General features: G+C 40.3%; 3 protein-coding genes across 4 annotated transcripts; 2 read left to right on the top strand and 1 right to left on the bottom strand.

Moving 5' to 3' along the window:
• The first annotated feature begins 613 nt into the window (after positions 1–613).
• Positions 614–9,990, top strand: itih2 (inter-alpha-trypsin inhibitor heavy chain 2). Its single transcript, XM_085375316.1, has 21 exons — positions 614–791; positions 1,277–1,309; positions 1,595–1,633; positions 2,654–2,826; positions 2,901–3,005; positions 3,089–3,251; positions 3,322–3,429; positions 3,914–4,042; positions 4,133–4,249; positions 4,397–4,565; positions 4,653–4,778; positions 5,424–5,605; positions 5,925–6,110; positions 6,231–6,370; positions 6,620–6,792; positions 6,983–7,126; positions 7,236–7,349; positions 7,969–8,158; positions 8,238–8,410; positions 9,383–9,494; positions 9,604–9,990. The coding sequence occupies exons 1-21, from the start codon at positions 666–668 to the stop codon at positions 9,749–9,751; spliced, it is 2,850 nt and encodes a 949-aa protein (XP_085231442.1). The 5' UTR covers positions 614–665; the 3' UTR covers positions 9,752–9,990.
• Positions 9,991–10,016: 26 nt separating this feature from the next.
• Positions 10,017–14,656, bottom strand: kin (Kin17 DNA and RNA binding protein). The gene is made up of 12 exons (XM_085375317.1): positions 14,446–14,656; positions 14,257–14,351; positions 14,126–14,169; positions 13,908–14,030; positions 12,472–12,656; positions 12,340–12,388; positions 12,203–12,254; positions 11,994–12,126; positions 11,781–11,909; positions 11,588–11,687; positions 11,398–11,498; positions 10,017–10,187 (listed from the first exon to the last, which is right to left on the bottom strand). The coding sequence occupies exons 1-12, from the start codon at positions 14,557–14,559 to the stop codon at positions 10,128–10,130; spliced, it is 1,185 nt and encodes a 394-aa protein (XP_085231443.1). The 5' UTR covers positions 14,560–14,656; the 3' UTR covers positions 10,017–10,127.
• Positions 14,657–15,444: 788 nt separating this feature from the next.
• Positions 15,445–20,422, top strand: atp5f1c (ATP synthase F1 subunit gamma). Of its 2 annotated transcripts, XM_085375618.1 has the most exons (9): positions 15,445–15,516; positions 16,041–16,075; positions 16,847–16,978; positions 17,065–17,272; positions 17,941–18,084; positions 18,168–18,232; positions 18,311–18,466; positions 19,634–19,730; positions 20,237–20,422. In XM_085375618.1, exons 1-9 carry the CDS (start codon positions 15,476–15,478, stop codon positions 20,238–20,240), a joined length of 882 nt encoding a protein of 293 aa, XP_085231744.1. In that variant the 5' UTR covers positions 15,445–15,475; the 3' UTR covers positions 20,241–20,422. The 2 variants fall into 2 exon arrangements, with proteins under 2 accessions (XP_085231744.1, XP_085231745.1); XM_085375619.1 differs by lacking the exon at positions 20,237–20,422 and having other exon boundaries at positions 19,634–19,734.
• The last annotated feature ends 2,107 nt before the right edge of the window (positions 20,423–22,529 follow it).

The raw sequence follows: 22,529 nt of genomic DNA, 5'->3' as shown, positions 1-22,529 counted from the left end.
TTTGAAAATTAATGGAAAACATTCATTATATGTAATCATTTAAAACATTGTGATTAAAGCGCTTACACATACTGGTTACATTACAGAAACATTAAAATAAAGATTTTGGTAATTACCAGTGCTGCATGTGTGGCATGAACCTTACATGGTGGTTTAATAAATTCGTTAAGTGCAGCACATTTTTACATAGTCTACTCACAGTATTTCCCTAAATGCTTAGTATGAGTGTATTAAGGAGGTCAAAAGTTTATCATGAAGCTGTCAGCAGTTGGGTTTACTTTGGGGCCATCTCGTGGCCAAGCCGAGACACTATTTGCCCTATTTGATTCAAGTCCTGAAAATGCTCATTTTGCAAAGCTGGCTTTCCAACAGAAACACATTAGAATGGTTCCTGGTTAGTTGTGCACCCTGATGTTCAGCTCTGAAGCGCCCTCTTTAACCTGTGAATGACTCAGACCTGTCCTTTTTATCCTGCTCATACTGCAGGCCGAGTTTCAAAGTTTCCTTCTGCAGTGTGGGTTACATGAAACACAACAAATATTGACTGGGGCTGATCACTTCAGTGGATTTTAACCTTCGGTCTTCAGCTCTGCTCCCCTGCAGGACTCTCTCTCTCTCTCTCTCCCACTGCTTTGTTTTGTATTGTGTGTTTTCCGTGTGAGGATATGTGCACACGAGCCCACAGACCTAGAAACATGAGGCATCTTCAGGTGTTACTTCTGGGGCTCCTGCTCCTTCATCAGGGCTGCTGCTTTGAGTTTGTGATAGACGGGGAATGGGAGGACGAGATGGTGAGTTGGGAGGTGTTAAAATAAACATTTACATATATATTCAAGCTTAAGCTTAAGTAAAACTGTGTTAGTAGTCTTGGCCTCATATTGAAGACACAATTTTTTACGCCTGTAATTTTAAGTGAATTTTATGCTTTTCATTGATGTTACAAGAGAGCCACTTGTGTTCCATGTAACAGCCAGTCTGCATAAAATATGTAAGATTAAATCTAAATCACTGTCTTGAAATTTGACCTGCAACAGGTCCAAATACAACAAATTACAAGCAGCTATTCCCTGAAATTCGTGCTTATTGTTATACTATCAAGAAAGATTCTTACATGTTTATATTTATTGTGGCTAAAATGAAAACAAACTAAAAGAAATCTTAAAATTAGAGGCAAATCAGAGTTTTTTGACCTCTGAAATGAGTCTAAATGACGTTAAATGACTGGAAAACATTTCCAAAGATCTTTTATTTACTTTCATTTTCTTTGTTCTGCTAGTCACAGATGCAGGATCATCGGGAGAGACATAAGGTGAGAGCATCTTTTCAAAAGTCGGACTTTTATTTTACCTGCACACTGCATAAAGAGTCTTGAAATGTGGGTTTGTCTTTCTCACTGATGTTGCAACGCTTGTATTCGGCAATCCATGGAATTCACATATTGATTCTTCAAAAATAAACAAAAGCTCAGCAAACAAAGCCACTCTGATCCAGTTTTAAATTCTACATCTGCTCAAATTTAATAACAGTTACTGATGCATGATCTCACCTCAGAGAGCACATTAAGATAGTCTGATCACTTCTGTGTGTATTTCAGAGAGCGATTTTGACCAGTGAGGAGCAGGAAGACTTTGAGGTATGACCCCTCGCTTGTTGTTCAAGCAGTCTCTACTGTGACAGAGTTTAACCTTATCTGATAATCAATACGCTGTTTGAAGAGATCCTCGTGACTGACAGGTTATTGACTTTGTTCACTGTAAATCCTGCTCTGCTTCCCTTTGCTGTCCCTGTTTCTCTGCTTTAGAAGCTAAATTAGCAGAAACGTTTTGTGAAGTCTGACTTTTCTTTCTGGATTTTCTTTTTTCTTATACCTTAAACAGCAGCAAAATACGTTAACAGGGAATAATTGATGTTAATGTCTCTCTACATGGGTGTTTCCAGGATTTGTGAGGCCATGGGGGCCGGGGTTTGGGAGGGGGACAATAATAGTCATGTGGGCTCGTGGGAAATCATGTATTACATTAAACAAAAATACACTGTGAAAAACTAGCTTCATTTAATAATCCGAGCCATTATCTAGTATTTGGGAGTTTTCAGACCCTTTCGTTAATTAAAACTGTAATACTGCAATACTTTCAAAACAATATGCATCATATTAATGAATGATGTAGCTTTGTACAATAATCACAGAAATGTTTAAAGGGGCTTCTTTATTTATCATATATACATGATGGAAGACAGTTTTTAGGGTGTTTTTAGGGTGCCGACACCCCATGGGTTAGACACATCCCTGCCTTTGAGCAAGTAATTTAAAAACAGAAAAAAAGCATTAAGATCAAATCCATGAACATTTAGCAAATATCTGATACTTTTGGGTCTTAAAGTAGAGACACTTAGGGATCAAATCTTACCCAAATATCTTTTATTAATAAAGAGAACTTTATTAAAGGCACTGTACTTGAGAATGCAATGAGTTTGTGGTTTAAAGTATATAATATTAGAGAAAGACCTCTTATGAAAACTTGACTGTAGGAAAACTTGGTGAACAAAAGAAAACAAAGTTAAAAACGATCCTGATCAGAAAAGCTAAACATCTCTATGAAACGTGCGGGAAATTTCAAAATCTCGTTCAGATATTGCTTAATTCTCTGCACAGGCCATCCGTGGAGATGACATCACCGTCAGGAGCTACAAAGTGGAAAGCCGCATCACTTCACGGTTTTCCCACACCATCGTCAGGAGCTCTATGGTCAATTCAGGCTCCACTCCCCAGAGCATTGCCTTCAACGTCCAGATCCCAAAACGAGCTTTCATCACCAACTTCACAATGTGAGCCCAGATTCACTCAGTGCAAGCAATCCAGTGAAAGGGGCAGATATAATTGAACCGTATATTCCCTTCAGGAATGTGAATGGGATAACGTTTGTGGGCTCAGTGAAGGAGAAGGCGGTGGCCAGGAACCTGTACGCTCAGGCCAGAGCGAGAAACAAGGCAGCCGGCATCATCAGGTGCAGGAGCAAAACAGCCTCTCGGTTTCATCTCCTTTGTGCAGCTTGTCAGTTAAACTCTTTTGTTTTTTTCTGCTTCACAGGACTAATTCCCAGGACATGGAGACCTTTAAAACAGAGGTCCATGTGCCCTCAGGCAGCAATATTGAATTTGAGCTGCACTACCAGGAGATGATGCACAGGAAGCTGAATCTTTACGAGCATACACTGCACCTGCAGCCAGGGAGGCTGGTGCCACAGCTCCAGGTGAGAAGGTCACAAATAATGTGGACGTGCACTTCACCTGGCGATCCTTTCTAATGCAGTGACATTTCAGGTGGACGTGTACATCTTTGAGCCACAAGGAATTGCAACAGTAAAGGCATCAAACACCTTTGGAGCACAATTTGCAGATCTAATTAAAGTAACGTCCACCAAAGACAAGGTAACACCAGAAATATGTGTATATGTGTAAAATATAAACCTTTACAATATAATAAGATTAGCTGTTTTGTTGTTATTATAACATTATTTTGTCTTCCTATTGTAATTATCAGTTTCTTAGTATCTTAATTTCTTCCTCTTTTTTGAATTTAAATAAATATCCATGAGATCGAAGTAACCCATGAGTACAGTGCCATAAAGCTGAAAATGTTTGTTTTACTTTTAATATATTAATTTATCTTTGATCTCATGGCAAACTTTTACGGAACCGTTTTTGTTAGAAAGCTATAAAACTAATTCTGAAAAAAATAAATACATTAAAAATAAATATATATAATTTATTTTAAATATCATTTTAACTGATAAATGTGATCCTGACTTAATTAAAAAATAAACTTTAGTAATATATATATATACAGACCTCCACTTACTAAGTAATAAACACTGAAAAAAATATTTTCCCCTTTTTTTCTTCTTGTCCTCAGGCTCACATTGTCTTCAAGCCCACCGTACAGCAACAGAAGCAGTGTGAAAACTGCACAGAAAGCGCTGTAGAAGGTGTCATTACTGTTTTATATGATGTGAACAGAGACAGCAATGCTGGGGAACTGCAGGTATCACACACTGAGCCTACAAGTATCATGTAAAAGACGATTTTATTGATACAGTCTTTTAGAAATGACAATCTCTTCATATTCCCGCAGGTCTCAGATGGCCACTTTGTTTACTTCTTTGCTCCGTCCAACCTCTCCCCTCTTCCAAAAAACATTGTGTTCGTCATTGATGTCAGCGGGTCCATGTGGGGGGTCAAAATGAAGCAAGTGAGCAACAGTTGTTTACTCTTTGGTCAACATTTGGTGCACTTTGGCTCCTTCTGCTCCATCTTCATACCTCTTCCATCTTTTGTAAAACACTGCAGCCCAGTGGCGGTTTTTCAGAATACATTTAAACCCAAGCTTCTCTCACAGACGGTGCAGGCCATGAAAGCTATTTTGGACGACCTGACCATCGATGACTACTTCAGCATCGTAGACTTTAACCATAATGTGCGCTGCTGGAGTGAGGGGCTTGTACCTGGCTCCTCCATTCAGATTGCAGATGCCAAGAGATACATTGAGAACATTAAACCCAATGGGGGTATGACACAATAATTATTATACTATTATCAAAAGGAGTGCTCGAATGACCATTCCCATGTTAATGTTTGGATTTTACTGACTGCAGGCACCAACATCAACGAGGCCCTACTGAGAGCTGTTCAGATGTTGGTGAGAGCGTCCAATCACAGGGTCATTGACCCTCGCTCCGTCTCCATGATCATTCTTGTGTCTGATGGAGACCCCACTGTTGGTAAGACTGCCTGATTCAGATAATTCCCATTAGCCATCTTGGACTTTTGGAGCCAGAAATGACCACACTTGGACAAAAGAATGCATCACTTTCAGCTAACCCTAGCAAGATGAGTTAGCAAGCTATTAGTGCTAATAAGATTTTTAAAAAAGCATCAGAAGATTTTCAAACCCCAAATTTGAAAGACAGATCTCTAGGATGATCTGTTGGTACAGTTAGCCACACAACAAACCATTTTACTGCACAGCAGCAACACAATAACAGTTAAAAGGCTCAGGCTAGTTGAGGTGAAGCTTTGCAGGCAGGTAGTAGCCTGTTTTGACTCCTAGTTGTCACTCAAAGAGGTCATGCCACAAATGGAGCCACCCCCAAATGGCTATTTAAAGAACTGCAGGTTTTGAAAATTCTGCATTGGCTTCATTTTTCAGCCCTTAATCTGACCAAAGACATATAAACTAGTCAGCCCTACTGCAGACAAGTTTGCATTTTCTTATCCAGTATATGATATGTGGTTAAGAAGGCGTCATAGAAATACTGGTATAGTCTTTTAATACCAGGATTTTAGGTGTTGGTGATTCTAAAGCCTTTAATGTGGAGTAGAAGAAGTAGTTTTAGATGGAAACAGCTGATTCAAATTTTCTGCAGGTGAGATCAAGCTCAGTGCAATCCAGAAGAATGTAAAGCGAGTGATGAGGGAGGAGTTTTCGCTCTTCTCACTCGGCATCGGTTTCGACGTGGACTATGATTTCCTGGAACGTATTGCCATGGAGAACAGGGGCATGGCTCAGAGGATCTACGCCAACCACGACGCAGCAGAGCAGCTACGGGTACGGCAAGGAAACACAACAAAAAAACCCCATCCAACTCTGCATCACTTACATTCTTCCTCCAAATTTCCAATTTCCTAAAGTCCAAAGCATTCCTTTACTTCAAGCATCTAATCTTTAGGCATCATACTCCCACTTACTGGTAAACTATTTTCTGGGACTCAGTTTGGTAATGAAAAGGTGTGCCAATCACAGTACAAATAAAGAACAGATTTTTCCTGTAAGATAAAATCTACCTTTTTTGTTGGATGCAGAAAATGATGGCCCGTTTAACCATCAAAACTGTCGGTTATCACCTCCTTTTCTTCTCTCTCCACAGGCGTTTTATAGCCAGGTTTCCTCTCCCCTGTTGAGGAAAATCACTGTTCAATTCCAAGCGGACTCAGTTGCAGAAGTCACTCAGAATCACTTTGATAAATTTTTCAGCGGCTCTGAGCTGGTGGTGGCTGGGAAGGTGCTGCCGTCTGAGAGCAACACGCTGACCAGCCTCACCACGGGGTCTGCTGTAAGTGCAACACACCCAGTCATACACCTAACATGCTTACTTAAAAAATAGCCCGAGTAGTAAGGACATGAAGGAATGAAGCCTTACTACCAGTATCCCGTGGTACATTTCGTCCTGCAGGCACGTCTGGACATTATTTTGGAGACGGACGCCGACACCACAGAGCTGGACGCAGAGCTGGCCAAGCAGCAGCACTCTTTCACTGGCTTTGCCCGCCAGATGTGGGCTTACCTTACCATTAAACAGCTGATCAGTGAAAGGTGATGGCTGACCAGTTGCTTCATTTCTTTATACATAGGAGACATTTCTGGTTGATCATTATTGCCAAATCTCAGCTTGACATGGAAATATCATTTGGAATATAACACCAAGTAATGTCAGTGGCCCTCTAATACAAGCAGAGTCAAACCCCTGAAAGAAAACATGATTTCTATATAAATATCCTTGAAGACAACAGCAAATTTGTGGAATTGTCAGTATTTGACAGCTGCGGTGTGGCTCCCCTCCAGGTCTCTGGCTACAACAGCTGTCAAAAAGAGGAAGATCACCCAGCGGATTATGACTCTGGCTGTGGAGCATCAGTTTGTCACTCCGTTCACCGCTCTGCTAGTGGAGAGCGGGGACGCCACGGAGAGGTTGCTGGCTGACTCTCCAAAGGACCCCAAACATGGCTGCTGCTCAGGTGCATGGCAAACGGCAGCATGACACTAAACAAAACAGGTGCTACATGGCTGAGGAAGATGAGGAAGGGAAAGGATCCTAAAGCATTTAAAGCACATGTAGAATAAAAGGGCACAAAATGGGATCATACATATATGAATGAAATGCTGTACATGCAAAATATAATACTTTATTCTCTCACATGTTTACAGGAGGAGGATCAAGTGGTCCACCTCCTGTGGAAGTTCTTGTGTACCAGCCTCCACCCTGGGTCATGTCAACCCCAGCACCCTCAATGGGTGAGGTTTTGGAGGGTCCAAAAGAGGAGATCACTCTGCCGGAACGGGTTAACCTTGGTAATACAGGCTGTACACACTCTTACTAAGCATCATGAGTACCTTTCCAGCTGCAGTGTTCCCTGTGAACACGACATAGTGAGTAACCAGCTCAGTGCATCTCTTCCAGTGGATAACGACCCTCACTTCATCATCCATCTGCCCAGAAGTAACATGGACATCTGCTTCAACATTGACTCCAAACCCGGTCATATTCTTAACCTGCTTTCTGACAGTGGAACAGGTAGTAAATGTTCAAAGAAATATGTTTTGGTGTTTTGTTAATCATGACTATATCTACAGTTTACTACTGTAAACAACCATGACGACTTCTCTAAGTAATTTGCAGATCATAAGCTGTATAGAAAAGATTGAAGGAGCCAAAATGATATTGGTGGTTGGTTGGACTTCCATTTTTATGTCAGAATGGTAGCATTTTAGCAGTCACCATCTTGGTTTTCTGAAACTAGACAACACATGTGAGGACCCAGAGAACCAGAGGACACTAACCACTCTCTAGTAGCCATTATAATTCACAAACAACAGCATACCGCAATAGGCTAAATAAGATAAATCCCTAGACTCATTAGGAAAATGCTTTCTGAGGAATTAAAAGGAAGAGGAAAGGTAATTTTGTCAGAGGCTTCCTCACAATCTGACTTATTTTTGTAACCAGAAAAGTCACCCCCTGCTGGTCAGTAGAAAAAAAATGAATAAAGCACTCCATCTTTTATGTACAGTTTATGTTGCAGACCTGAAGTGAATTTTAATTTATTCAATCTTTAGTCTATTAAATTCCAAATTTAACTGAATATTATGCGGCACAATAGTTCATAGATTAACCTCCCTCTCCTGTCCTTAAGGTGTAACTGTGAATGGTCAGTTAATTGGCTCTAAGAAAGTGAACAAACGCACCTACTTTGGCACCATCGGCATCTACTACCAGCCGGACGGAATCAGTGTGATTGTCAGTACTGATGGGATCACCATGACTGATGGCAGAAACAACCACTCCTTCACCTGGGGGTCTACAGCTGAAATAAGACAGGATGGGTAGCTGACTTACCTTTAATTGCTGTTTCTACCTTGCTGTCAGATCCTTTGGGCTAAAGTTGTTTTGTTTCTATTTCAGGATAAGGATTTCCATTGTAAAGAATTCTAATGTCATCATCACAATAAATAATAGTACCCAGGTGATGGTGTTGCTTCACCGTGTGTGGAAGAAACACCCTGTTAATGTTGACTTTCTTGGGATTTACATTCCCAATGAGAACCAGTATTCACCTCTAGTCCACGGACTCATAGGTAGGTCTAGGTGGAGTGAAACACACAGTATCCTCACAGTAATCAAACATTAATGTTGTCAAAATTGTTACGTTTAATAGAGAAGTAAAGCATGGCAGTGTTATAAGATACTAATCAAGGAGCTAGCAATGGCCCAGAGGTAAGATAATAAAAACAGCATGGGCCGCATGATCGAGCCTTGAGGAACCCCATGCAAATGTGGAACAGAAGAAGATGTAATTATTGATATAAATATTGAAGTGTTTGCCATACAATACAAAGTACAAAGAAGACCACTGAAGTTCAGTAAGCACAATTAAGACTGCTCAATTAAAAATCAGAGTCATGACTCTTTTGGTCAAAAGTGACATCCCAGTTATTTAACTACTTTTAAAACATCATGTTTTTGTTTGTTCAAAGTATTATTTGTGGTTGTTAGACTCAAACCAGGCAATTTTTTTCTAGTATTCAATCGTGGTGAGCTTGTATAAATTATAGCTTTAATATCCTGTACTTAGCTGACAGGAGTTTTAACCATTGTGGTTTTCTCCTGGTGTGGTCTATCTGCTTCAAGATTCAAGATGCTTCTCTGTACACGCTGGTTGTAACAAATGGTTATTTTATTTATCGTTGCCTTTTTAGCTTGAAGCAGTCTGGCCATTCTCCTCTAACTCAATGAATTTTTCTCCCAGAGAACTGGGTGACCATTCTCTGTAAACCTTAGAAATAGCTCTCTGGGAAAATCCCATCAGATTAGCAGTTTCTGAAATACTTAGACCAACCCATCTGGCACCAACCGCAACACTTAATCACATAAGGCCAGTCTCGTAAGGCCAATAATCTTGGCCTTGCGAGATGCAATAGTGCAAATGCATTTGAAGCAGAACTTTTCTTGCTCTCATATTGTCTTTTTGTGTTAATTCAGCTCATGTTTGAGCTTACAATATACTAAATATCAAAGATAGAGTTTAAGCTAAAAATGTGGTCCCACAGGGCAGTTTTCCATTGAGCCTGAGGTCATCTTATACGACATCCACAAAGGAGCTGACCCCCTAAAGAAGGAGGCCACTATGGAAGTGAAGGGCAACAAGCTGCTTGTCACCAGGTATGTCTTGAGCCACAAAAAAAAGACAAAAACAAAAACAACAATAAAAAAAATGTTAATAAGAAACCTTCTTGTTAAAACTTTACATTCTTGTTTTTGTGTGTGTCAGGGGGTGGCAGAAGGACTACAGGCGTGATAAGAAGCGTGGCTCCAACGTCTACTGCTGGTTCATTCACAACAGTGGGAAGGGCTTCATTGACGGCCACTACTCACAATACATTGTCCCAAATCTAAGCAGCTTCCTCCACATGCCCTGAGAAGCCAGATCCACACTAAATTACCCTGTCCTGCTATTAATCCCCAGGGGTCAGTAGAGAAAATTAGAACCATATGAGTGAAGGGGAATGTCTTTTTTTCCATTGATGTGCAACTAAATTTATTAATCTTATTTTCCAGAGGACACCAGGAGTAACTTTTGTCAAATTTATTTTGAGAAAATATACATCTGAAATGTCAAAACTGACTCAAATACTAAATAAAAACAAACAAAAACAAACTGCTCAAAGTTCTTCTGGTTTGTTCAAGCAGGTGAAATATGGGACATACACAAGAGATTCCCGGGGAATAAACTCTGACACAGTAGAGTCCTTCAGCTAAAAAGCTACCTGAGGTTTAAACAGGAAGTATGCTTATTCAGGCCAGTTTTGAGAAATCCTCGTAGGCAATGTCCACTCTCTTTCCTTTCTGAGGTCCCTGAGGATGAAGAAGAAAAGACATTTGAATGGCTACAGCAGAACAGAACTTTGACAATACCTAAAACAAACCCAAAATATTAATCCTGAAAACAGGGAGCAATAATTTGGTCATAGTCGGACCTATTACAGCCTGACTAAATGTTTTTCCTTTCAATATATAATGAATACTGTGAAATTAGATTATTCCTAAACTGTTTGACACACCTTAAATCATTTAGCTGATCTTTTTTTATATTCGTGCATGTGCAGACTTTTTGATGGGCGGGGCTATGTAATTATGCACGGACTGATTTGCGCATTTACAACACAGAAGAAGTCCAAACATGGACGAACTAGTTTCCCCCCCCCCAAAAACAAACAAACAAACAAAAAAAAAACACCGTTAGCGTTAATGCGGCTTAAACATGGTCATCACGATTAAAAATTTTTAATGCTCTCAACCCATCTGGAGCGCAGAATGAACAAAATTTGGACAAACTGCCGAAATGCGTTGACAGAGACATTTCAGGGATTTAGACTCAGTCTGCGCTCCAGATGGGTTAATTGTTAATCGCGTTAGTCGTGATGACGGCGCGTTAACGCTGACAGCACTAAAAAAATATATAAAGTCGCCAATTTAGGATTTCTTTGGCTTTAACTCCGATGAAAGAGGTAAACCTAAGGATGTAACCAAAGCGGTGTGCCACTTGTGCAGACGTATAGTGCGAGAAAAGTACTCAAACACGGCTAACTTGCATGAGCATATACGTGTCCACCATCGGGCTGAGTAAGTTAGGCTATCACCAGCTTCTGCAGCTCCATCAACAAGCATTTGGGCGCACTCTGAAGAGGGTGCATTTGCTCACAGATGATGAGGGTGCTGTTAAAACAGCGCTAATATTTTGTTTCTGTTGACTGCTTCTATTAGCTCCATCATTATTAGCAAACTTACTAATTTTAATGGTTTAAACACTGTTTAATTCAGTGCCATCAGAAATGATTGCTTAAGAGAATTCTGCATTAAAAAATAAATTAAGCAATTTGTTATTCACAAAAGCTCTTTTTTTCTTTATAAACATAAGGACTCATATGTAATATTGATTGAACAAACAAAGCAATGTGAAGACTTTTGACTACAGAAGTACATTAACTTTTACAGACAAAACTATGTTTTAACATCACAGGGACTTCCTTTGGATGATTAAAAGCGGAAAGGTCAAAATACTTACAGAGTCAAGAGTGAGTGCAGCGCTGAAATGTTTTTCATCAATGCCCTCTAGCAGAGCCTCCATATCTCTGTAAGGACCGTTCAGGATCAAAACTCGTTTACCTGCAGCAAGTTTGAGAACAGGTTTACTACCAGAACAATTAACATTTCAAGAACGGTTTTTCTGTGATTTATAGAGCTGTGATTTATACCTGGGGCAGGTATAACTGTCTCTAAGTGATTCTGGTCCAGTTTCAGTTTGTCTCCAGAGTCGATCATTTTTACCACTGCGGTGTATTTGTCTCGTACCTCCTATGAATGAAAAGGATCCGCAGATGTAAGCACCACAGACCTTTAAAGTTTACACACTGCAACCCAAATTTAAATCTAAAGAAAATACTTTACCATGATGACAGCCTTCTTTTTGTGGTATTTCTCCCCCAGTCTTTTGGTGATTACTTTTACTATAATATTGGGCTGCAGCCAGTCATCAGTTCTCACCGGCTGCTGCTGCTGTTGTTTTTTCTTCTCCATCTGTGCAAAAAGGAATCACATACCTGATCAATGAACCTGGCTGCAGTTAACCGAAGACAATGCAAACAAAACAAGAATCACAACCTCTATGATCTCCTCCAAAGCTGATTTCTTCTTCTTTTCCCCTCCTCTGAAGTCTGAGCTGGAGTCTTTCCTTTTTACTGAGGTTGAAGACGAAGATGATGCTGCTTTAAGCGCACTAGCACCCAGAACCGAACTAAAGGAGGACAGGAGCACTCAGTTAGAGGCTGAAGTATTTTACATTAATGTATCTTACACAGAGACCTCTGTACCTTGATTTGGAGGGGCCAGCGACAGAAGAACAGGCACCCAAGTTGAAAGCAACTGTAAGACAGAAATAAGTAAGGGTGAGGGGGAAAAAAAACAACTTTCTAGCAAATGTATTAAGAAAATAAGAAAAAACACAAACCTTTTTCTTCCTCACTCTCCCGTTTGAGCTCTGTGTAGACTGGAGTTTCCTGTAGAATAAAACCACCTTGATTATAAAGAGCTGAACCAGCAAATACAGTACGAGGCTTGGGTCTGCCCTGTTGGTACTCACATCAGTGCCTTTGCCTTCACGGCCTTTGCGGACCTGCTCCTCGATCATTCTGGCACTCCTCTCCTCGTCGTCAAGCTCCTGTTTCTTCTTTCTCGCCTGCTCCTCTTGGCGTCGGATGGTCTCTGGGTCGCGGTCGATGTACTGGATGTACCAGCCTTTGGGGGTTTCATCAACTTTGCAAAAACCTGTTGACGATTTCAAACAAGGTTAAAGTACCATTATATTCCTTTGCATTAACTGCAAAAAGGTTACATCTAGATGAGAGACCTGTCAATTTACCAGTCAGTGATTTGTAATGCCTCATCAATCTACATATACATAATGGACATCAATTTCCAATTCAATTTAATTGTGTATCTAAATAGCACCAAATCACAACAGCAGTTTTCTCAAGGTGCTTTATATTGTAAAGACCCTACAATAATACAAAGAAAAGAGTTTTTCAGGTTTTTCACTCCTTAAAAATTGTCAATTTTTTTTGCCCAAGCTGTGGAAGCAGGTGGTTTGATGAAAGGTAAAAATACTGACTCTAAGTGAAAACTACTCATTACTGATTTCACCTAGTTTTCACCACAGCTGAATCTTCTTCCTCTCCCTTTAAGGGTTGCCACAGCAGATCATCTGCCTCCGTGTCACCTTATCCCTAGCATCCTCCTCTGCATGTCTTCCTTGATTATTTTTTTTCCTCTTGCTTGTCAGCTCCATCTCTAACATCCTTTGTCTAGTACATCCACTGCCCCTCCTGTGCACATGTCCAAACCATCCCAGCATTGCCTCTCTAACTTTGCCCCCAAACTGCTCAACCTGAGCCGTTCCTCTGATAAACTCAGTTATAATCCTGTCCCTCATGGTCACTCAGAATTAAAATCTTAACATCTTCAATTCTGCCGCCTCCAGCTCTCTAGCAGGCCTCACTCCATTTGGTAAACCTTCTCTTTCACTTGCTGTGTTCCTTCTATCACAAATCATCTCTGACACTCATCTGCAGCCACTCCACCCTGCCTACGATGTCTTTTTCACCTTACCCGTGCTCTGTCTGTAGCTGTGGATTTCAACTCATCTATCTTTGCTACTTCTGCAACTTCCCCTTGTTACCAGCATTTCAGTTAAAAGAAACACCATCAGTAGCCCGTAGCTGTCCAATCAACAAGCCCAACACACTATTTTGTTAACTGGTCATTTAAATGTGTTCTTTTAGAATAAAACATTGCATAAATGATTGATTAGATGTGGTTTGTAGTTGAAAGCGAAGCTGCTCAATATATAAACACCCACCTAATTTCACCCTGCTGAAAACTACTCACAAAAACACTTAGGCTGTGATCAAAACACTTTTACTACAGAAGAAAAACACAAGAGTGCATTTCCACAGACCATATTTATTCTTTTCGTAGGTTTCAGACCACCCTGTAGTTCAGTGTTTCACACCAGCTTACCCTCTCTGCCCAGCCACTTGGTGAAGTCGGTCAGAGTCTCCCACTGCGTGGAGTTCATATGGATGTGCTCCCGGTGACTGATGTACTCATTGTAGACGATGTTGTTGTGTACTCGCTTGGTCCCTGTGGATGAGAAAGGAGCAACAAACATTCTTATAACTGACTACAGACAGCTGCTGCTGCAGAAACATCTGGATGACTAGCAAACCCCATCTCACCAAATCGTCTCCTGAGCAGCTCCAGGAAGTCACTTTTGAATTCACTGGGAGAAAAGCAACAAGAATAAAGGCTTATGATCTTTTTCATTAAATCACAAACGTGACGGAAGAAGAAACATGACGTAACTCACTCTGAGAAGTAGTCCATGAACTTGGTGGGGTTCTCAGAGGCCAGCAGTAGCTGCCTCTGGTGGGACTCGGACATGCAGTGACACTTAAATCCGTTCTGTCACCAACAAAAACACAGTTTAGAGTTTAAAATCCTTTAGAAGTACAACGAATACACCTAAAAAAAAAGACCCATTTAATGAACATCTTACCTCGTCCCTGCATTGTTTCTGACACATCTGGCAATACCATCTCAACTTCTGTAGACCTTTGGCTTTTATTCGGTTACTTATCGCTTTGGGTGAAAGAAAATCCGCTTTTCCCATTATGACTAGTTAACTTTAACACGAAACACTTTAGAAAATGATTTTAAAAAACGTGTTTTTCCTCGAAAAGCTGCTCAAACGAGCGCTCGCTGCTAGGGTAAACAGTTTCCGCGTGTGCTTCTACGTCATACCCTCGCGAATAAACGAAAAAACTCGCGATACTCTTGCTGCGCGTTTGTGCTCCTCATAAAGATTGTGTTTTCTGGAATTTTCTTGTACATAACGTTCCGGAAAACACATTCACAAAATGTTTTAACTGTTTTAACATTTAACTAATGTTTCTGCGTTTCATTTAATTGTCCTACAAGAAAAAACGAGTAAAAGATTATTTAAAAGTCTTTTCTTTTGCTAAATAAGAAGAAAAACTCGAAACAAACCAACAAAAAAAGAAAAAAGAAAAAAGATGTTTCTAGCTAATATAATAAAATCTTAATTATAGCCCAAGCAAATATTTTGTGGAATTCAATATTTTTCAGTAATTTATTTTTATTTAAACTACATGTAAAAGATAAACTACAAAAGGAAGATGTATGTATGGTTGTGTATGCTACATGGGAACAGATGACTCTTCAGGAGTACTTCATTAACGGTAAGAATTTTGACAGTAAGTCGAGAATTTTCTTTAATTTGTTTTTCCTGGGAAAAAGAGCAGAAGTCTTTTCAACTGGTAAAAGGGGACATTTACATTTCGTGAGAGACTGTATTGTAAAAAAAAAAAGACGTTAAATAGCGTAAACACATGCTGGATAAATTACTGCGATAATGTACAATAATTGATTTAACTTTTGGAAAATTGTCGAAGGATGGAACAGATTAGCTTTATCTTGACGCGTGTCCGTGAAGGCATCAATTCGTCCATTTTGCTTTTGACTTGCGCCTGCGCAGTCCTGCGTGTCTGACCTTCATAGGACTAACCATGTTCGCCAGGAGCAGCGCTTTGGTGTTCTCCCCACAATGGTAAAGTGAATAATTTTCTTATACTTTCTCCGCTGCCTTAAATGCAGTATTTTATAAGTTTACTTCAAGTAGATATGCAGCGGGAGTAAGTGTGTGACGTGTAGACTGCACCTTTTGCAGTTATTGAATACAAGGGCGCGCTATCTTGCAGGCCGCGGCTAATGAATGACAGCGCTGCCAATGGACACGTTCAGCCGGCTAGCCGTTAATGCTAACTGAGCTGACGTTTTTCAATATGAGGGGAAAGGGGAAATATTATCAGTGCCCCTGGATGATTTATCTTACTGCATTATCTAACACAGCACAAGAACAGCTAGAGTGAACTGTCACAGCTTTCTCCGTGTAGTTAGCCACCAAGCTAAAGGATGAGGGCTCTCCTTCAGGATTAGCAAACAGCTAAATCTATATCAAAGGTTCATTTAACATGAGTCTGTGCTGTAAAGTGGTGTTTTTGCTGTTTAGGATGTATTTGGATATTGATGAAGCTTGTCGGTTAAGCTCACATACACCCTTTCTGTTCACAGGGGGCAGGTCAGGAACATGGCTACCTTGAAGGACAGTAAGTACTTTGTATACTACTCTGATAGAAACATAACACATCTCGGATACAAAATCTGAATGGTCTCACACAAAATATTTAATATTCCCTTTAATAAAGCTGCAAACATTTACTGGGTGTCACTTGATACCAGAACAAAGCATAATATATATTCTTTTTTTATTAAGCTAATGCAAAGGCTAGCAGGCAGTCTCGGGTTATCTCAGTCCATCTATTTCAGCCCTGATATCTTAGCATTTGGTTAACTGCTGATATGAAGTACCCGTGACACGAGTGTTAAATTCATTAGCAGTATATATTATGTGTAATCAGTGTTTTTTTTTTTTTTTAATTTTCCATAGCAAAATGGAAAAAGGAATAGACAAGTTAAATTTAATTAATATTAGCTCTTTAATTTGATTAATATTCTCATGAACATCAGTTCATGAGGATATTGCATAAATTCTAATTCAAGCTGAATATGAGTCTTTAATGGAGACATTTAACAACTGTTAAACCTAATTTGAACTTGTACTTGCATAGTACCTTTCTACCCTGAGCCATAGGTGCTGTGATGAGAACATCAGAAAGTAGTGAATAATGAAAAAGGGAAATTTAAAAAAAAAAAAGACTAACAGCTGCTAAAGTGAATTACAATTATTTTGCTGAATTTTAGTTTTGTGAATAATAGAATTAAAGTGTTTTTGCAGGTTCGCCAATAATAAAGGGATGGATACCTCTTTTCTTAGTGTGTGAAATTGCATTCAGTTGTCATTTCTTTTCTCCCTCTAGTTACCATTCGGTTGAAATCCATCAAAAACATCCAGAAAATCACAAAGTCCATGAAAATGGTCGCCGCTGCCAAGTATGCTCGTGCTGAGAGGCAGCTGAAACCAGCACGTGTCTATGGCACCGGTTCTCTGGGTATGTACATCTCACTGTCACGTTGACTGAAGCTTAATATTGATTCCAATTCAGTTGATGATTGAAGGTTTTACTGCTTTCTTCAGCCCTGTATGAGAAGGCTGACATCAAAGCCCCGGAGGAGAAAGCCGCCAAGCACGTGATCATTGGTGTGACTTCCGACCGTGGGCTCTGTGGCGCCATCCACTCCGGTGTGGCAAAGACCATCAAGAGTGAGATCGCCAACCTAACCGGCGCTGGCAAGGAGGTGATGGTGATCAATGTGGGAGACAAGCTCAAGGCTCTGCTGCACAGGTGTGTTCAAGGTTTTCATCATTATATCATTTTATCAGTGTAATGATCATCATCTTCATCATCTCACTGTGAAAGGATGTGAATGTAGTCTAGTGTTTGGCTTCACTCAGCAGGTATTTAGGGATATTTAGCTTTTTTCTTTTCTTTTTTTTTCTGTCCTTTATGCTATGTGAATATTGGTTATTTTATTCCATGGAAGGTGTATTAAAGTAATATTTAGGCTACCTCAATGTTTTGTTTTTAATTCCTTTTTTGGGGGGTTGAGGGTATAATTTTATCTCGCACAGGAGCTGTTTGTCTGCTGTTACTTTACTGGGTTGATTTGTATTATTGTGTGACCTTGATATTTTAATGTGTTAATTCATGCATTGAAACTCAAAGGTCACAGAAACAGAACTGCAGCTCCAGTTTTCTGTGAAATGTAATTCTGTTTTTTGCAGTGGAGTCTGGCTTTAAGAAGGCTGCTTCTTTCCTCTGAGCTTTGACTCTTGTCACATGCACAGTTATGACACAAAGTTAACGTAAACCTTCAAACTCTGGATTGGAGGCGTGTCTCCTTCCATCCATACTGTAGGACAGCTTTGATGGCAAGCTCAAGCTGAGGACTGAGGATCTAGTCTAAGACTGATTACTGAGCTCTGATCACGACGACTCTTGTTCTGCCTTAGAACTCATGGAAAACACATCATGTTGAACTGCAAGGAGATTGGCCGCAAGCCCCCCACCTTTGGTGACGCTTCAGTCATTGCCGCTGAGCTCCTCAACTCCGGATATGAGTTTGACCAGGGTTCAGTCATCTTCAATAGATTCAGGTACAAACAGGCTTTGAGGTTTCACTGTTTTCCTTCTGTTTTATTATCCAGATCAAAGCTAACCGACCCTCCCTGTCATGCAGGTCTGTTATCTCCTACAAGACGGACCAGAAGCCCATTTATTCCATAGACACAGTTGCTAACTCAGGTAGCACCAGTTGTTTTGTTAAATCCGTTTAACACGGAGCCATCAGAGATGTTGATCATCTCTCTTCTCCCTCAACAGAGAGCATGGGCATCTATGATGACATTGATGCTGATGTGTTAAGGAACTACCAGGAGTTCACTCTGGTCAACATCATCTACCTGGCCCTGAGAGAGTCGTCCACCAGCGAGCAGAGCGCCAGGATGACTGCTATGGACAGCGCCAGCAACAACGCCTGTAAGAATCTGAACTTCCTGCCAAACGTGCAGTCTTTTATTGTTTTCTTCTAGAAGTCAGAGTGCTGCTGATACTATTTCTCATTTTAAAAGATGCACTGATGTTAGAATATTTCTTTAAAAGTTATCATCCAACAGCTATGTCGCCTTTGGAAACAACATCTAAATATATAAGCAGTAGCTAGCATAGCAGCTAATATGAGATGTTTCATAACACTGTCATGAGAAAGCTTAAGTGTTTAAAGACCGATAAGGTGGTCATAGCAGTTTATGGAAAGTTACTTATAGCATAAGTGCTGAGTATTTCTGGGTTTAGCATTTCAAATGGGTTTAATTCAAATTAACTTAAAATTATTGGGAAATAGCCTTCATTTACAGTATAACACCAGCATTATCTATAGATGCAAGTAATTAAAGATGCATAACAAAAAGGAACCCAAATAAAATGACAAATTGCATAAGAGGTTCCAAGGGAAATTAAAAATGGTTCATCCATGGTTCATCCAAGCTCAAGCAGGCTTGAGGGACTTCCTTGGTTGCTCTTCCAGTTTCAGCCTGCTAACAAGGGCACTTTTAGGTCTTTAGATTCATGTCATTGCTAAAGGAGTTGTTTTTGTCAAATCAATTAAGTTGACACCTCTTGGATCTTGGTAGACATTGAAATGGGGCATGTTATAGACAAATGTAAGCAGATTTGGTATGTTAATAATTATTAATGGTAACAGAATCCAAAGTCATGATGACTGGGTTTTTATCCCTCAGTTGTAAAAGGCTGATGGGGTATTATCGCAACCCTGCCGGGTGGGTGGGTGGATGGTATAGACACGAAAGTTTGTGAATACGATGACTCAAGAAGGAAGTCGCCTTAGATTTTAAAATTCTTGCATCTACATCAACTAAGGGGTGATGGCTTTTCAAATTGATACCATAGGTGCATCTAATAGGAGGCTGATGGGCAGCAGTGGTGGCTGCCAGTGTTTCTTCTTTAAAATGCTCTTAAAGGCTTCAAACAATGACGAATAGAAAACAAGCTGAGAGGAGTTGGAGGCGATGGGTTTCTATAACTGTAACGTGTTATGATTTAGTTTGTGCTGAGTCATGCTTTTAATCCTTCCACCATAAAGATTTAAATTTGACCGTGACTGATTTTTCTCTCCCTTCGCTTCAGCTGACATGATTGACAAGCTGACCCTCACCTTCAACCGTACCAGACAGGCCGTCATTACCAAGGAGCTCATTGAGATCATCTCTGGAGCCGCTGCTTTGTAAGTTTTAACCACGTCTTCAATTTTCTCTCCCACTTTTCTATCTTCCTCCATCCATTTACAATTTTTCCTGTGACTCATCCCTTCATTATGATCCTCATTCACTCTAACTTCCCTTCACTCTTAACTTTCTGACCTCGGAACCCCCCCCCCCCCCCCCCCTTTTTTTTTTTTCTCCTCCCAAAAGATTCCCACTTAGCTATGCATGTCTTTAAATTCCCAAAAGCTGTCAGATTCTTTCATGACTAATTCTCCTCTCCGACCTAATCTACTCCTCCTCAACCTCTGCTGAACTCAGGAACTGAGGCTGGTCTTAACAGAGGAGGTAACAGTGGTAGACTGTAATGTAAAGAGCCCCACTGGGCTAGTGTAATGAAAACTAGCTGTGGAAGGGTCCTAAGTTCTAGTAAAGTAGACTAGAAATTTGACCGAGTAGTTTTCAGAGTTGTGGATTTCATTTTTAAATGTTTGAAACTTGTTCCTAACCTTTGCTTTTCTTTTTGCAGATAAACTGGTGGGATCTTCATTTCCATTATCTCTTCAAAGTACTTCAGACATGTTATTGTCCAGAGTCTAATGAACATTTGCGCTTGTATTTGTAAAATATATGGAGAAAATAAAGCTCTTACACAGAACGTCACCCTTTCATCACTTCCTGTATCTGTTTTTCCTCCAAATAAACTCTGATAGATGAGATGAATGTCGACGTGATACTCCAGTGAGATTTATTAAGTGGTTTTATAATGGCTTTGCTGTTTTCATGGAAATGCATTTGCTCAGTGGCTCCAGCTTGGCGTGCTTGTAATTCTTGAGATATTTCTGTACGAATATGCATTTGACCTCAATGCTTCTCTTATTATACCTTATCTTTATCAGCCATGATACGCTATATTGCCAAAAATCACTTGCATGGAAACTGGTGTATAAAAGGCAAGCAGCTAGACATGCAGACTACCACTAAATATTCCACAGTCAATTGTTAGTGAAAAGTGGAAGCAACTTGGCCATGAAGTGGTAGGACCCATAAAGCAGGGTCAGCAGATGCCAAGGCACATGGTGAACTCTGTGCACTAACTTTCTGCAGAAGCAATCGCTGCAGGCCTCCAGACTTCATGTGGCAATCACATTAGCTCAGAAGAACAGAGCTTCATGGAATGGGTTTCCATGAACAAGTAGCTGCATCCAAGCCTTGCATCACTAAGCGCAATGAAATCTGTTTGATGCCGCCTCTGGACATGTTCTCTTAATGTTTTAGCATGCTAAGACATTTTGGACATTTTCATGCTCCTAACTTTGTGGGAACAGTTTGAGGTTGGACCCTTTCTGTTCCAACGTAACTGCAACAGTGCACAAAGCAGGTCCCTAAAGAAATGTATGGGTGAGTTTAGTGTCGAAGAGCTTGACTGGTCTGCACAGAGTCCCGACTTTAACTCGATAGAACACCTTTTGGCTGAATTGTAGTGGAGACTGTGACCTCGGACTTCTCATCCAACATCACCGTCTGACCTCACAAATGTGTTTCTGGAAGAATGGTCAGAAATTCCCATAAACACTCCTAAACCTTCTGAAATGCCTTCCCAGAAGAGTTGAAGCTGTTATAACTTTAAATCGTGGGCAGACATTAAACCCTATCGATTAAGAATGGGATGTCAGTCATGTTCATAAGTGTGTGTGAAGGCAGATGAGCGAGTTAGTGTCTGAAAGAGTGTTTGAGGTGTTGAGTGGATTCATTCATTCCTTACTCCACTTCACAGTTTGGTGCTTTATGGGAACCAGGCTACGTTTAAAAAGTTGTTGCAACTGAGCTTTAATGAAACAAAGTAAATGTTAAAGGTATATTTCAGCTCTCAAAGCTGTCAGTCTGTCAGTGCCTTTAATTTTGCAGTTGATCAGTGAACATTACAGTTTTTTTTCTTCTTCGTACATGGTCAATAGTGCAAACTTTGCACTAACCAATAAAGTGTACTTATTTCACACAGTGATTTTGTTTGGTGGGCACTCTCATTTAAAAAAATCTCAACAAACTAACAAAAGTATAAATGACAAACAAATGCCCCGACCTTATCATATGCATAGGTTATTGCTTAGATGGTCCTCAGCCTGTGGATAATCACAGTGTAAATTGGTCGCTTGCTGTTCCTTTAGAGACCACCAGGTGTTGCTCTGTGATCAGAAATGTGAGGTCTTCGAGCCCAACGCAACAACCTGCATTTACTTGTAAAGTGGTGCTTTTGTATGTGTAACAGCAAAATGACATGTAACACCTCCGGTTAGTTCTGCTTAATTAATCCACTGCATTCAGATTTAACCTGTGATGTGAGTCCAGCTGTGTAGGCTAGGTCTTCTGGTTTCTCATGTTAATGTGGGCTAAAGTTAGAGGGCAATAGCTTCTTCCAAATATAGACAGAAAACAGAAGACTCTTGTGGTTTACATTTATTGTTTATGGTTCTGTGGATGCCTGTGTGTGTGTGTGTGTGTGTGTGTGTGTGTGTGTGCTTATATGTCCTGCAGACCTTGTTTGTCTATTGTATTTGTGCTTGTTATTGTTTACTCCTGAGGGTAGCAGGGAGCGATTGCATCTGAACACTGAAATTACAGCGATGCCAGACTCTGATAATCGCAGTCAGAGAGCAGCAGCCTTCTCATCTCCCCCCTCACCGCTGAGGCCCAGTACTCCAACATTACATGGACGTGAGTGACAGTGGGTAAGGGGAACACTGGGAAGTGGGGGTTTTTTTGTGATTTTTTTTTTTTTTTTTGCTGGGAAATGTGAGAGTTTTGGATAAATGCTCGATAGT

Source organism: Diplotaxodon limnothrissa, linkage group LG17, assembly GCF_057381915.1.
Source record: "Diplotaxodon limnothrissa isolate DT_005_m linkage group LG17, D_limnothrissa_male_GT1.1, whole genome shotgun sequence".
Taxonomy (NCBI): Eukaryota; Metazoa; Chordata; class Actinopteri; order Cichliformes; family Cichlidae; genus Diplotaxodon; species Diplotaxodon limnothrissa.
Note: the sequence above shows the minus strand (reverse complement) of the source record. Positions and strands in the feature narration are given on the sequence as shown.